At 41.1% G+C, this 13,189-nt stretch overlaps 1 protein-coding gene across 1 annotated transcript; it reads left to right on the top strand.

Annotated features, from left to right (window-relative positions):
* Positions 1–3,659: 3,659 nt before the first annotated feature.
* LOC128713635 (uncharacterized) lies at positions 3,660–12,752 on the top strand. Its single transcript, XM_053808497.1, has 5 exons — positions 3,660–3,697; positions 10,417–10,549; positions 11,101–11,930; positions 11,993–12,313; positions 12,377–12,752. The coding sequence occupies exons 1-5, from the start codon at positions 3,660–3,662 to the stop codon at positions 12,750–12,752; spliced, it is 1,698 nt and encodes a 565-aa protein (XP_053664472.1).
* Positions 12,753–13,189: the final 437 nt, after the last annotated feature.

The following is a 13,189-nucleotide window of genomic DNA, read 5'->3' as shown; positions in this document are numbered from 1 at the left end:
TCGAATATATCGAGTTTAAGATTATAGAGTCATGCGTTACTAAGAATACTATTTACCATTTCGTAAGTAGCATTACATGATGTATAATACGCTAGAAATACTATTTTCCGGATGAGTGAATGTTCGAAGCTATTTAATATTCTTTTGGTTAACAGATCTGCAACATTTTACGGTTAGGAAAACAAAGAAAAACCAAATCATATAATAAACAAATATTAGAGCATACAAATATATTTTTTTCAAACCAGCGTCATATGCTGCGCATAATTAGTCCCACAGTGTGCCATAGCTCCAGTTAGGGAGCTGGAACACTACCCATTCTCATCTGTTCTCATCAGTTCTCTTCAAGCGTTCGGTGTTTTCGGTATTGTTGTAGCAAATCCCGGCATATTGTGTGTGCGGCTTTGGAAAAGTAAAGTATTCTAACGTAGGCACGCGCGAAACAGAGTTAAACTGCGTGTGTATGAGTGAAGTATTTTCCCCTCACTTTTCCTAAATCCCCGGGAAAAATCCTGGGTTTGTTTTTATGCGGCATATCCATTTGCAATAAATACTGCGGATGAGGAGTCAGTGTTGTAAATAATAGTTTATTTCTTACGCGGCCACATTCTACTGCTCTAAAATTGTTTGTGAATAGCGTGGATGTTGCAAGAGTATGAGTATGAGAAAGTGAGAGTTAAATAGGAACGTAAATATAGTAAAAACCCACACTTTACAAATGGAAACAATTTGACAAACGTGAAAATTTTGGAAGAAAAGAAATTTTGGTAGAAGATGCATTTGACCGTAAATTGTTTTAGGCGACTACAGAAATCGACGTAGAATATTTAACCGATGAGGTGCTGTACCATGTGGTGTAGAGTTCTCGTTCAACTGCCTCCCTTGCATGTACATGAGGCTGAGGGCATGCCGAACGGACAGAAAGTATTGTAAAATCAGTAGCATAAGTTTGTATAAACTTTTAACTTTCCAATCTCTCCGACGTTCTGTGGAGTCTTGACCTTTAGCACAATTTTATGACATTTATTAAATGTGGGCCGTCGATACGGCCGGACCGTTCTAACAAAAAAAAAGTTAGCACTGTTTAGGCACCCACAAGGTTAGTGATTAAAAATTTCCCGTTTTCAAGTTTGCTGTCCGCTATTTACGCTATTTCAATGGCGTTTCTTAGTAACTGACATATGCCAACTTAACATTGACATATGCGATATGAAGACAATATGGGATGTCATATACAAGTTCGTAGGCCATCAACGGCGAATTAGTGAATATATACTGTAATGACGAAACTGGGAACTTTGATCAAATATGATAATCAATTAATTTGTTTCCTGTGTCAGTAGGATGCCATCGTGCAATGGATGTATGACTCGTTGCCCTTCTTGGATCATTTGTTTGCATGAATTCTTGGTTTCACTGATGAAAATCATGAAAATGTCACAATTGGCTGCACGTTGCACGTGCAGACAAGCGGCAGTGCAGCTAAGCAACAAACATTAAAAATTGACAGATTTGGATGCGTACTAATACTCGGGACCATTAATTTTTAGATGAGTTTTGGCTTTGTTGTCGCTTCTTTAGTACGATTCATTTGGTTGTATCATCGGAAATGCGTTTCATCGGTAATCGTTTAGTAATGGATTGGGAATAAACAAATGATTGAGTTTGTGATAAAGCACAAGATAATGGTTTGACCCTTCATAGACGAACGCTGGAACGAATTTTTAATTCGTTTCGCATGTAGTGTTTTGTTAATGCACATCACGCCTCCCAAACTGCTTACAGAGATTGAACTCCCAATACCGAAAGTGTCGTCCGGTAGCTCCACCTTACCACCCCCGGAATGTAGCCATTTTAGCATTGTCGAGTATTGGGTTTTGGTCGAACTCCATGCCAAAATGGAGTGAAACCTATCGCTGATGGTTTTGACTTTGGACACGGGACACACTCGAGAAGGGGACGGTCTACATCGGATAGTTTCAGGTGTTAATAATAACCTCGATGTGTGTACACCAGTGCAGTGTACTGTGTATTTATGGCATAGACCCTGATTTGACTTAGTTTGGTATTAGTTTTTTTTATTATTATTATTGAGTGATTCGTGCGAAGTATTCTGCATTGTGAAGTAAAGTTCCGAGATTATTTACATGGCAATGATTTTATGCGTTGTTTGCATGGCAAGGTTGATAAGAAATATTTCCCTTATCAACGGAAAAAGATAGTAAGATATGAGCAAACATTATTAAGAGAATGGCGACGCTGACTACCTTGTAACTCAGGCTCAGTGGAATTGCTGTTGCCTCTTGGAAGTTTACACCATTTCGGGTGGTATGTGCACTAAATGGATTCAGAAAATGATAACAATATAATGATAATATAAGTAATTATTATTAAAGCATTATTTAATTGGGGCGGCCCGGTGGCATGATGGTAGCGGTCTTCACACGAACGGACCGGACCAAAATCCTATCCGGACCAATCGCAGGATTGACTATCTAGCTCGAGCCCTATCCTATCCGGACCAATCGCAGGATTGACTATCGACCGGGCAAATTTAAAAATATAGGCGGTTCATTTTGATGCAGTTAACTGTGTGGGTCAGATTTATTCGCCGTGCGGTGGTTGAATCCGCTATCGGTGGGGTGTATTTAAATGATCGGTTGAATGAGGATGCTTCATTATTTAGGATATGCTGCGTGGTGACATCTAAAAAATTCGTTTCTGTTACGGTTTGTTAAGCTTTAGGTAATAGTGGCGCAATTTTCCATACGGCAAAATCGTTATAAAAACCCATCTAGAAACCCCCGTAAAAAAACATTGACTATCTTATTAAATAGCGGGCATGTGAGCTAGTAGGTCGTTAATCCCAGAAGAAGTAATTTGATTGTCCGAAGAATTTCTCTTTAGAACTTCAGGGACTTACTACTGGAACGATCTAGCATGTTTCTAGTCAAACTTCAACTGGAACGGGTTGTCTCTTGTTTGCAGTTGCAGTGCCTTGTCTTGTTTCGACAATCAGTTGCTAGTTTGACTCGGAGATGTTCAACGTAATTTGCAATGTTGCATGGCGTCATGAAGTCGTCGCCCCGACATCATCTTGGTCTTTGTAAAGAAGTGCGTTGTGTTAGTGGTACTCATCGCACTATCATGCTCGTGATCAATGCATTCGATCTCACTGTTGTCAGCGTGTGATTTACTGCGTCAGCTGTTGCCTATTTGAATGAGTCTATTAGGTATCAGGGCAGAAAGCTCGTAAGCCACATTATAGCTTGAGGACGGTGGGAAGAGGGAGGAACTAAGGAGCGGGTAAGAGCGATCAGGGGAGGGGGTGTGGGAGACCAGGGAGAGTGAATGCCGCAAAACAGGTTGTTAAAAACACGTGCTTTGAATTACAAGTTTAGGACGAGATATATTGTGCGCACCAGCCATACTCCTTCCAGCGAACGGCAAGAAATCGTGACTTTCGTTTAGCAATTTCCAGACAAATGCATCTCATCGTGCCCGTTCCATGGACAAGAACAACTCGACGGTGGCAATAAAATTTGTGAAAACAGTGGTCGCAAACAAACCCGGGGCGATATCAGCAGACGGTGGTGAATAAACGGTGTGTGTGGCATCTTGGAGCGCTTGATACTGGCCGGAAATAACCTTTCGGCAAGATGGAGGTGTGCTGCTTAAAAATGGCTTCCAGATGCAGGTAAATATAGGCAGTCGGAAGACAAGACTGAGGGTCTATCATGTGTGGGTGTTTTGTGGATAAGCAAGTAATTGTGAAGTATAGAATATGTCTGCGTTTGCAGTACAGTGAAATTGCGGATGCGGGTAAAACACACTTTACCTGTGTCTTGTCACAGTGAGTAACATTCTGTAGCGAACCGGCTGAATAAATAAGCGAAGTAATCCATATATCTTTGTTGTGAACTATTCTGAACGAATGGAAACATAGTGCAACGAAAACTAGCAGGATGAAACAGTTTGGGCTTGAATATATCCAAGCACAATTTTTGGGACGTAAGAAATGTTTGATGGTTTTTTTGGGGACTTGAATTTCTTCGACGTAAACGATGGCAATTTTGTACACATCAGTGGATAAATGGAAATAAAACCACCTGCAAATGGTGCTGGTCTGTTTGTTCTGATGAGTTACAATTCAATTGCAAACCGTCGCATTAGATTTTAAATTATTGTGACAAGATAATTGAGCGTCTAGCAATGGGAGTAGCCATTTCATAGTGTCGTCATATTGTTTAACTAATTTTATTTGCATGTGAACATTATTTTTCAACTCCATCTTCTTTCAAGGAGCTATATTGATGTGCAACCAATTAAAACGACCACTATTACACAATGCTCCAGTTTCGTGATGATGCATTCCATGCAGATTCGATACGATCGCGACATGCGTGATATATGGCCTGTACGCGAACGAAGGGCGTATCGCTGCTGGATCCATTTATACACTGTACACAGAAGTATATTCTGGAAATTACGATCTACGGGGTGGTCCGGTGGAGTATTTGATAGCGGCACTGATCGTTATAAGATAGACATGATCCAAAATCTTGTCCGGATCAATCCTCCGTACTCTCCGACAGACTATCTGGCTATGTGTTTAGTTAGCCAGAATTGGCAGACCTAGATTGTTGTTGATGCAGGTTTTTGGTTGGCAGTAAAGAACAATTATGATCTACATCACAATTCACGATGGACCGAACGATCTGTAGCAGAAGGAAGATATACCGCTAGTAGATGATCTTCATGATCGGTCGTAAATGCATGCCTGCAATCATTCATTGCATTCTTTCGAACGTCATTTGTTCCGGACGAAGATGAGCAATTTATTACATTAAAATTAGTGTGATTGGCGTTCATTGGGGCGTAGGGTTGCTTCAAGTCTGCCTATTCCAGGGGGTGGGTGGAGAGAGAAACGGGAAACTGTAGCTCGGTTAATAATTCTTCCATTTAGCCGAGTAGTGCAACTACGCAGTGGGAAAACGGTTGATGAAACGAGTACTATTATCATTTGGTCACCATTTTTAGCCAATCGATGGAACGATAGTCGGTTTGTCGAGGCGCTGTGATGATTTGATCGGATTGATGGGAAGGGGGAAGATTTTTCATTTCCTCTCATTCATTCTTGCTATATAGAAAATAATAGACCGGCTGTGGAAAACTTGTACCTTGCCTGTGCAATTTGTATTCTTGGATTTGCACGTGGGTTAGGTATGCAGCGTGATAAAACACCGGCCTCAGAATGGTATGGAGCAGTGGTTTGGAGTAATAAGTTTATTAAGTAGCAATATTTATACACGGAAAAAATATTTCCCCTCCAAGCGAGGGAGAGGTGCTCCGTATTGTTTAGGCCTTGGTACGTTATGATTTAGGGTATGAAAAGCAGGCTAATTGGTTAACTTTCTGTTATTGAGACATTAACGTCGTCAAAAGTAGTAACTGGTGGGAAGTAACGCAAAGCATCGGGGTAGGTTTGTTGCTTACTGATGTTATTTGCTGCTTTCGTAGGCCAAACTAGCAAGATAGTGCGACTTGTAGTTCATTTTTATACACTCCGTTGCTGATAATTGGAGCTCCACGATTTCATTTCCCATCATAAGCAATACATTTAACAGTCTACCCTTCATTTTTAACATCTTGAATTTCTCGCACATTTCATACGGTTTTCCATTAGATTTCAATCTGTCCAAATATGCGTTGCTTGTTAAATAAATAAACACTTTAATATCAATTTAATCCAGACTGCGATGGACATTGAGTTGTATCCTATTTCATTGTCTAAGCGAACTTTACATTCTGTTTTGCTTCATAAAGTTTATAAAGTTGAATGATTTAAGTTTCATAAAGATGCACAAGACCAGATGTATCGCTGTAAACAATGAATTTCATTATTGAAATAAAATCGTCCAGCCAAAAGTAGAAAACTGCTTCATTTACTTCCTGCAGTTTATTAACTAGTTTATTCTCAAACGTTCCAGTACGATGACACTATTTTCAGTCACATATATATCGTTCACCACGAGATGTAGCTAAACTAACAAAAAGGCTTAATTCCTCTCACTTCGATTTGAAAAACGACACGAAATAAACAAAAAATTGTTTAAACTTTTATATTCGTTTAGCCAGTAACGTTGTAATTAGTATGTTTATTCAATGGGAAGTACTGCAACATTAGCAATACCTCATTTTATTCGTTCAGGATGCAAGCGAATGCCAAAGTTTCTGAGCAATCAAGGTATTTTTATTTTGTTCTCTTGCAGAAGCTTTGTTTGTGTATTGTTTTTCTTGCTCTCTCACGCGACGATAAATATGAAAGCAGGCATTTTCCGACACCACTTCGATTCTAATGGTAAATACTCAGTGTAGTAAGCGACCTTGACATTCGTGGACTAGCGACCGATGAAAGGTGTACATGTACATCATCGCTACTAGAAAGTATTGCCATGGCAAATTTGTTTCTCTAGCTTTTGTGCATTTTGAATTTTTGTGCGTTTAGACCCATTGCGCTTGGTTCACGACATGCATATACTATAACATTGAATTTAAACAAAGTTTAGCATGGTAGAGGTTTATAGGTACGATTCCGGATAGAAGTATATTTGCATTTCAATTCATCACCTCGTTCTCGGTAGCTGACAGAATAACATTGAGGAAAATAAAGAACTTCTAGCTTAGAGGGCCTTCCAACAGTGCGGTTTAGTTTATGCGTAATACTTCACTGACACAGTTACAACGCGCAAGTAGTGAGGGTTAAAGGTGAGAAGAACCGTAAATAAAACTGTTTCGCACAACTGTTAGTGTAGCTACAACCGTTGTCAAAACGAACGTCATTATATTTTAAGTTGAAAGGTTTATGATTTTTAGTTAACGTTATTTTTTTGCGTCGGGTTTGCATGTTTTGTTTCGGGTTTAGTTATTTTTTACATTGACAATTCACTCTTTGCCAGTGTAGTACTATCTTATCTAAGGACCAATTATCGGAGAGTTGTTCTGCTTGTTATAGGTAAAGTACCTGCGTTTGCTTTATCAGTGTGATAAGGAAATCTGGACAGGAATGATGACTGAGGAACAGTTTACAGCCAGCTGGGTAGCCGAAAAGCATAATTTTGACTAATGAGCATTTTCAGTACAGTCGACCCTCACTGGTTGGGCTTATTTTAGTTGGGTTAATCGATAGTTGGCACCTCAATAGTTGGGATGCATTCCCAATCATCGAGTTTGTTATTTTCAATAATTCTGGTCTACTAAGTATGAAATTTGTTCTACGTACAAACTTCCTGTCCGGGTTAAGTGAACTTCGTGTGCTTATTCGGTTAATTTCTCGATATGGGCATTTGTCAAACAACCAAACCATCGAGTGTGATTTTCATAGTTGGCACGCATTTATATCCCCATCCAGTTAGGTTCGACTGTATTAGTAGTTACACGATAAGTTACTACCATGGCAAAGGTGTGTTAACGTAATGTTTTACTTGTATATTATCGAATATATGGAGTTGATAGTTGATGTTAGTTACGTAATTTAACGATTTATTATGTAAAGGTTATAGACAAGTTTTTACGTTTACCTATAATAATATTTACCTACTGATGGGTAGTTGGTCTGACGTACGGAAGAACGGCCCGAATGGCAATTGGTACTAGTCCGTTACTGTAGTGTGAGATCCGGTAACTACGATCATTCTATCACCGAGCCGCTCTATTATTTTGTAAAAAATATATTGTAAACTATACAGAAACGGTAATCGAATTCGATCGTATCAATACGCATAGTAATTGGTGCGTGTAGCAATTGCTGCATCTCGGATCGAATCTCCAAACCCCTAGATACTCCGTAAACCTTTCAGAGCAACCCTTCACCTCGTCGCGGAAGGCGTAGTCTGTGTAACCCCTTGCAATAGTAGTTAGCTTATATCCATTTAAGCGAAGGGTGTTCAGCTACCACGGCAAACGTGCAATCGATTAACATGTGCATATGATTTGCACTGGACATTTCCTAAAGTAAACAAGCCATCAACATTTCGCACCATGTTGGTTTGGGTACCGGTATCGAACGTGGACCGGCGCGCGAAACCGATATGCTACCCTGCTGCTCGTCTTTCGCAAAAGGGCATCGTCCACTGGACGGGTGAAGAGTAGCCGAGCAAGCACTACCAATTGCGAATGAATATTTAACCTCAATTTATGACGTATTAATTATGGTGCTGTTACAATTATGAGATTAATTATCGCCACCAAAGAGGGTGGTCCTGATCTGGTTACATTTTTAGCGACAGTGGCAGTAAGCCAGTGTTCTTTTGGACTGTTTTTTATCTCTTTGAAATTTTTAAACTATTAAGTTGGTGATCGGCTGTGGCGATACAATACGTTCTATAAAGACCGCGAATTTAACGACCGATATTATTGAAGGTGTCCTGGTTAGCGCGAGCGTGCAGCCAAACCGGTGGCGTTAGTCTTTATCGATGACGATTTCATCGTCTGCTGGAGGAGCAACAACATTTTTGCGTCACCGTGCTCAAAATTGAATCGTCAGTTGTTGATTGGGAATGAAGCAGTTAGCTAAATGGTTGACAGTTTGTGGCCGTAGTCCTTACCACCAGTGTATGGATCAGTGTCTAGCATAAGCACGAGAAACAAACGAAGGAAGTTACTGGGGGCCTTTTTAATGTGCCACGATGAGCGCATTTGTTTGTTCATTAGTGTAAGTAAATTTGTAAACTCGAAATGACAACAACAGTTGTTTTTTTTTTGGGGGGGAAAGATGAGAAACAGAACATTAGGGACTGGTGGAAAGGAGAGTTGTTTGTGTGAACAACCGGGAAGTTGATTGTTGGTTTTTAGTGACGAACCAGAGAAGTGCTTCTTGATAGGTGTGAAACGATGATAGTATGGACGGTGGGTATGTGCGTGCTATGTAAAGAAATTGATTATAGCGAATCTGGATATTCAACTTCTCCAGAGGCCCCTTGTAGTCCCTCCTCTAGCATACGGGCATGGTTTAAGCGACGCTTTTCGGACCCTTTTTCTGTCGTATTACATATAGTTTTCCCTACTAAACAATATTTTTCGGGGGTTTCCATACGGCGTGACCCTAGGTGCTCACCGTTAGATCCACCACGGGCGGAACCCCTTGTGAGCTTGGATCCGCTTACCGTTAAACCCGCCACTGAGTTCTACAAGTCTCTCCTTTCCAAATCGACGGGGTGACCTGGGGTGTGTTGGTAGCGGCGTCCGTCTTCACACGACAGGACCGGGCTAAAATACCATCCGGAACAAATCCCCCGTACTGACTCTCCGGCTACATGATATAAGTCTTGTAAGCCAGAAATGACAGACATGACGTAGTAGGTCGGTACGGCAAGAAGAAGAAGAATAGAAGTTTTGCTTGCTATATAATGGCTTACTAGATGTATGTTTACCCTGCAACTAGAAGGTCATTTTCTAGTACATAATGACGAGTCGGCCGATATTCTTCCCGAAGTACATGCCATGGCACCACATGGTATCATGGGCACCAGGTGCGTTATCCAAATCTGCTGCCGCGCTAAACTTTATTGGAAAAGTACATCTCAAACAAGCTTAGGGGAATGTTTTCTAGTAAAGTAAATGATAAACATTGGTATCCTATGATTACATTTGACGTTTAAGCAAACGTATTTTTGATGGTTCTTTACGAAATATTCTCAATCCGGGCCGCCACAACCTCACAATATAAGACGGGACAAGGTGCATTGAGAATGCAAATATTTAGCGTCCGTTATTGCACATTGGAATAGTAATGTAAAAAAGGGAACTGAAAGTGTTACATAAGTGAAAATATTTTATTGCTGTAAAATCCTCCCTTCTTCATCAGAAAGGTGCCTGCATACACTGAAGACGGTTGTTCTGGTGTGGAATTGAAATTGTGTGGAATTGGAATTGTGGAATTGGAATCTAAAAGGTGGACTGTTAATAGATTGGAAAGGAGACTAACATCTACAAAAAAGCGGTATTTACACGATGTGGCGAACGCTCAGCCTGTACGTGGACAAATTTTAATCTGTTAAGAGATTTGCTATCAAATCTTCCTTCCTTGCAAGAACTTTATCAGTGTGGTATTCATGAATACGGATAAATATTGGAAACTATTTTATTGTTACAGTTATAACGGTTCTTTCCCTGATCATCATCCATTCATTGACAGAACCAATACAAATTTCTCAAATCTTCCTCTTTTCCTCCTTGTCTTTTGCTTAATCACGGGCATGCTCGGTTGTGATTGTGTGTTGTTTTATTGTTGAAATTGTTGATGCTATTGGTGGTGAACGTGCAATTGTTGTAGCTGTTCTATTGTTTAATGTGGTTCGTCCGTGACGTTGTTTGGAAAACCTTTTAATATACACCTTTTTTCTCCTTTACTTGCAGGCCAACGCGACCTATAAAGGACATAACGCAGCTTTCTTCGGCTGGCTCTTCGCACGACTGCGGGGCACTGTCCCGGGTAGTAATGGTCAGAAAAACGGACCAGCGCGTCATCAATCACAAGGGTAGTCAAAAGGTAAGGGAAAATGGGCAACTGCGAATCGAAAAGATGTTGGCAGAGTATGAACCAGAAGATACAGAACAAAAGTGTTACCATCTCGGTCATAACCGGTATTAAGAAGTTTAGAGTATGAATCTCCTTATTTTTTTGTTAAGTTATTATTTTGCGGCGTTTTCGTACTTACGAATGTGTACCTGACCGAAAATCAATGGACAAAATGTACGTTTATGCTTTTATTATTTCTTTTATTCTTCATTGTTTTTACAAACAACAGTTTGTCAAGGACCAAACATAATAATTTGCCTAAAAATTCGGGGAGCAGCTATTTTTCAGATACCAGAAATAAGGTATTGCTTATTATTGCTTATCGCGCTGGTTCATTTTCTGTAGTTTATTTATTTGAGCAGTCGTGGTGCATGATGCGATCATAAATGTCGTTGCTTTACGGGCGTTTAATTTGGGACGATAAAATTCACTTTTCCTTTTATTGTTTGCTGAGCGTGATACTTAAAAGTTTTCGTATTCGTTTGCTTAATATTCGATTCTGTTTTTCTCTTGTCCCACAGGATCCACTATGCGAGGTGATTACGATGGAAACGATACAAACGTATAAGGGCCACAAACCGGACCGGACGGTGGTGTTTAAGGAGAAGTTCGATCTCAGCGGTAATGACATGTCACGCTCATTTTCGACTGGGAAACTCTCCATCGGTTCTCCACGGCTCTCAATCTCTCCACTGCGAACAATCCTTACGACGAGTGCCGAGTTGGAAAAGAATCGCTCTAAAAGCGATCGGAACAACAATACATCACTGGATAGTAAAGCATCATCTAGCGACTCTAAACGGCTGAATAGCCAGAGTGTGGTTGGGTCGCTCCGTCCAAAGTCACTGGACCGGAGCAACAATAATGCGAGTCCACTGCTGCGACACTCCAAAAGTCCTTCAAAGGTCCTCTCGACCAGCAGCTTGCGGCCGAGTTACGGAGGTTCACAGTCGTCGCTACGTGGCAGCACTCCTTCTTTATACACTGAGTTTGAACGCGAGTGTCTGAAGGCTCATAACGAGTACCGGGCACGGCATGGAGTACTGCCGCTAAAGCTAAGCAAGCGGTTGTGTCGGTTTGCGGAAGAGTGGGCTAAGGTGATAGCAGCTCGGGGTGTGTTGGTGCATCGGAGCAATTCAGCGTATGGGGAGAACATCTTCTGTTCGTGGAGCTCCTCCATCACGGCTGGTTCCAGTATGATCGTGAGTGGACGGGAACCGGTCGAGAACTGGTACAGCGAGATCGACCTGCACGTGTTTGGGAAGGAGCCAGCAACACTGAAGACGGGACATTTCTCGCAGGTCGTGTGGAAAGATAGCCGTGAGCTTGGCGTTGGGTTGGCAAGAAATCGGTAAGCATTATGGGAAAGTGTGTTCGATCAATGGCGCATTAACCAAGCGTTTCGTTTTGCAGCTCTGGACAAGTGTTTGTGGTGGCTAATTATGATCCACCGGGAAACTATATTGGCAGTTTCGCAAAAAACGTCCCACCCGTGGGGGGTTTTGAAATACCCAAGATTGTTATTGACAAACCGTCAGTTCTTAAGCAAACGCCTGAGGGCGAACGAATCAGAAATACGACGGTCTCGTCGTTGCGACGGCCTGGGTTCGAAAAACCCGAAAAACATGTCCGTATCGTGGATGAAAATGACCAGGAGCAGTTCAATGAGTTTGCGGTGGCAATGCTCAAGCATCACAACGAATACCGGAGGCGCCATGGTGCGATGGATTTAGTGTATGTTTAATGCTGTTTAATACGAGTTTGTCATTTAATTTAGTATAATGTTCCGCTTTTTAGCCTTGACAAGGAGCTAGTTCGAGATGCACAACAATGGTCTGAAATTTTGGCTCGAGATGATCGTTTCACCTATCGACAGAACTCCAAATACGGCGAAAATCTCTACTGTCTATGGTCCTCGGATAGGAACGCTCGTCCAAACGCTCGGGACGTCTGTCGGTCGTGGTATGAGGAGGTCAAACAGTACGCTTTCACGGTGGAACCGCGAACGGCCATTAAGGGTGGTCAGTTCACGCAGATGGTGTGGAAGGGAACGAAAGAGTTGGGGGTTGGTATGGGTCAAACACGCACTGGTAAGGTGATTGTGGTTTGTACGTATTATCCGCGAGGAAACATATTAGGACAGTTTTTGGTCAACGTTAGCCGGGTACGTTAAAACGAACGGAACTTCAATATGTGGAACGGAGTCTTTATTATGCGAAGCAGTACCTTTAACTAAAAATGCGATAATCAGAGAAGAAGCCTTAATGCGGGTAGGCAATACAAAAAACTACACTTGCAAGGTTTGACTGCCATTGTTAAGCTTTATTAGTAGAACCGTCAGCTTACGGCATACTGTCACCTTCAACAGTGATTTCATGATTAATCAAGGAAAACGCGTCTGTTTAGCAGCATTTTGAAGTTATATGTAAGTAAAAAACCTTTTTAACTACGTTCATTGATAAGATTTTATGTAAACTTCCATATATGGATACGCACAAATTTTGAAAGAAAGATACATCAGCTTGGTTCGGCAGTATAATCCAAGTGTTAATAATTTTATAAAGCACCTGTCAATAAACGTTACCTAGAGAAAATGAGCATCTCTCCTGT

The sequence above is a fragment of the Anopheles marshallii genome, chromosome 3, assembly GCF_943734725.1.
Source record: "Anopheles marshallii chromosome 3, idAnoMarsDA_429_01, whole genome shotgun sequence".
NCBI classification, from domain to species: domain Eukaryota; kingdom Metazoa; phylum Arthropoda; class Insecta; order Diptera; family Culicidae; genus Anopheles; species Anopheles marshallii.
Note: the sequence above shows the minus strand (reverse complement) of the source record. Positions and strands in the feature narration are given on the sequence as shown.

Excerpts from the sequence above, each read along its gene's own strand:
- LOC128713635 (XM_053808497.1), top strand. The coding sequence starts at position 3,660 with ATGGAGGTGTGCTGCTTAAAAATGGCTTCCAGATGCAG. Across the intron at positions 3,698-10,416 it reads AAAATGGCTTCCAGATGCAG|GCCAACGCGACCTATAAAGG; the intron begins GTAAATATAGGC and ends CTTTACTTGCAG. Across the intron at positions 11,931-11,992 it reads GTTGGGTTGGCAAGAAATCG|CTCTGGACAAGTGTTTGTGG; the intron begins GTAAGCATTATG and ends TTCGTTTTGCAG.